This window comes from Schistosoma mansoni, chromosome 1 (genome assembly GCF_000237925.1).
Source record: "Schistosoma mansoni strain Puerto Rico chromosome 1, complete genome".
In the NCBI taxonomy this organism is placed as follows: domain Eukaryota; kingdom Metazoa; phylum Platyhelminthes; class Trematoda; order Strigeidida; family Schistosomatidae; genus Schistosoma; species Schistosoma mansoni.
The window spans coordinates 36856246-36858355 of NC_031495.1; the positions used below are offsets into that span (position 1 = coordinate 36856246).

Consider the following 2110-nt stretch of genomic DNA (forward strand, 5'->3'; position numbering starts at 1 on the left):
AAACTAACAAGCAATTAGAAATACGTAACTAATAATCAGTTACATGTTTGTTGGATCTAACTTGGATTTTAAAAAAGAACATTGAATAATTCAATAGAACTTGTTCATCATTTTGTCTCATATTCACTTTCGACTTCGTAACATGTACACACACCAAATAGAGTATAATTAAACATTACACTTGAACAAGCACATATTTTCTTATCATCTACAGAAATGTTTGGTGATAATAGTGTAATACCATCGGTTTATTATATTTTTGCCAGTATAGCTGATATTAGTGGAGTATTATTCAATATATTTACATTGATCTTTATATCATTTACAAATTTAGGTTCAAAATCTTCTACCATCCTATTTTGTACACAATGTGGTTTCGATGGATTAGCTTGTTTTTTTGCAATCATTACATTATTTACAAGTGTGGATATTGGCAATTATAATGATTGGTTTGCTGTATTTTTATGTCGTATATGGATTTCTGAATATTGGACCAAATTAATTGAATTGTTGAATGTATCCAATTTAATGTGGATAAGTATTGATCGATTCTGTGCTGTTTATCTACAAATAAAATATAAAGCTTTTCAAAAATATGAACTTTTCATATGTTATACATTTATATTATGTAATGCAATTTTAACTCCTATACCATTTATATTTACAGTGAAACATGACAATGATACTTGTAATATCACTGATTTAGCCTATGATTCACAGTTTGCAAACTTTCTTGTTTTCAATTGGTTTGTATTTGCTTATATAATCCCTTCAGTAGTAATGATTACTTGTTATTCTCGAGTATACTGCATTATCAAACATTCGGTAGTACAATCTCAAGCTAATAATTCTTCATCATTTACAACTGAATGTAGTACGCAGATTGGGAATACTTCAACATTTTCACAACTCCAAACATCAACCCATAAATCAGCATCAAAACCATCTTCATCTCTGAGACAGGTTCAATCCGTTCTACTAAGTATAACATTGATGTGTAGTTTATTTGTTTTAAGTCATTCATACTATCATATTTATTCATTATTAAGTTTGTTTGGTGCAATAGAATACCAAGCTATATCATTACAAAGACGTTTATCAGTATTTTTCACTGTTATTAACAGTTCTTTAAATCCAATTATTTTATTATTGTCAAGTCAAAAATTAAGAAGAAGATTAAATAAATTCTTTCGTAAATTTTGTTTTAAAATGAAGTTTTCAAAGAATTCTAATACAGTAATAAGTACAATAGATAGTAATACAAAAACTTCTGGAGACTAATATCATTAAAGCAAGTTGATAAAATTCATTGATTACTCAAAAAAGTTTGTTACTATATGTATGTGTTGGTGTGATTGTTTTTTTTTTAAACAAAAAAATGTTTCATTCACTATTATGATCATTATCATGCATTGAAAACATTGAATTTTATTTAATCACTTGCCGATACATTCCAAAAAAAATAATTATTTTTCTTAATAGAAATAAAGAGTTTTCAACAGAGAAACCGATGAAATCTGAGAGTTTATTTTATTTTTATCTGGTGTACTTTCGAAATCTTGTTTGGAAGTTGTCATCATTAGCTATTTAGTTTTGATTAACTTTTGTCCAATATGCTATTTGTTATTCGATATACATATATATATTATTCATCATTTGAATCTGATTATTAGATTTTCAAAATGATTATGGGGTTAATATTTAGAAATTCTAAAATAAAAATGTATAATAATTACTTTATTATTCATGGGCGATAAAAGTAGAGGATATTCGTAGGCTGCTAGTATTCGATCATAGGTGTCTTCGAAGCATTGCTCGTATATCCTGGGATCACCGGGTAAGTAGTACAGTTGTTAGGAAACGGGTACTAGGTAAGGATGACAAATCGATTGATGTAGTAGTGAAACTTCATCAGTTGATATGGCTAGGACACGTGTTACGTATGCCCAACCACCAAATGCCCCAACGTGTGACGTTTTATGGTGTAGGAGTAGGTTGGGAGAAAGCTAGAGGCGGCCAGACCAAAACATGGCACAAATCCATGAAGTCACTGACAAGTGGACTGGGCCATGTTGGTAGGTGTAGACTACCTGGTTGGGATTCGCGAGAT

The 2110-nt window shown here is 29.5% G+C and overlaps 1 protein-coding gene across 1 annotated transcript; it reads left to right on the forward strand.

Moving 5' to 3' along the window:
- Positions 1 to 216: 216 nt before the first annotated feature.
- Smp_180140 (putative amine GPCR) lies at positions 217 to 1281 on the forward strand (the record flags this gene model as incomplete). Its single annotated transcript, XM_018794280.1, has 1 exon — positions 217 to 1281. The coding sequence occupies one exon, from the start codon at positions 217 to 219 to the stop codon at positions 1279 to 1281; it is 1065 nt and encodes a 354-aa protein (XP_018648708.1).
- Between the last annotated feature and the right edge of the window lie 829 nt (positions 1282 to 2110).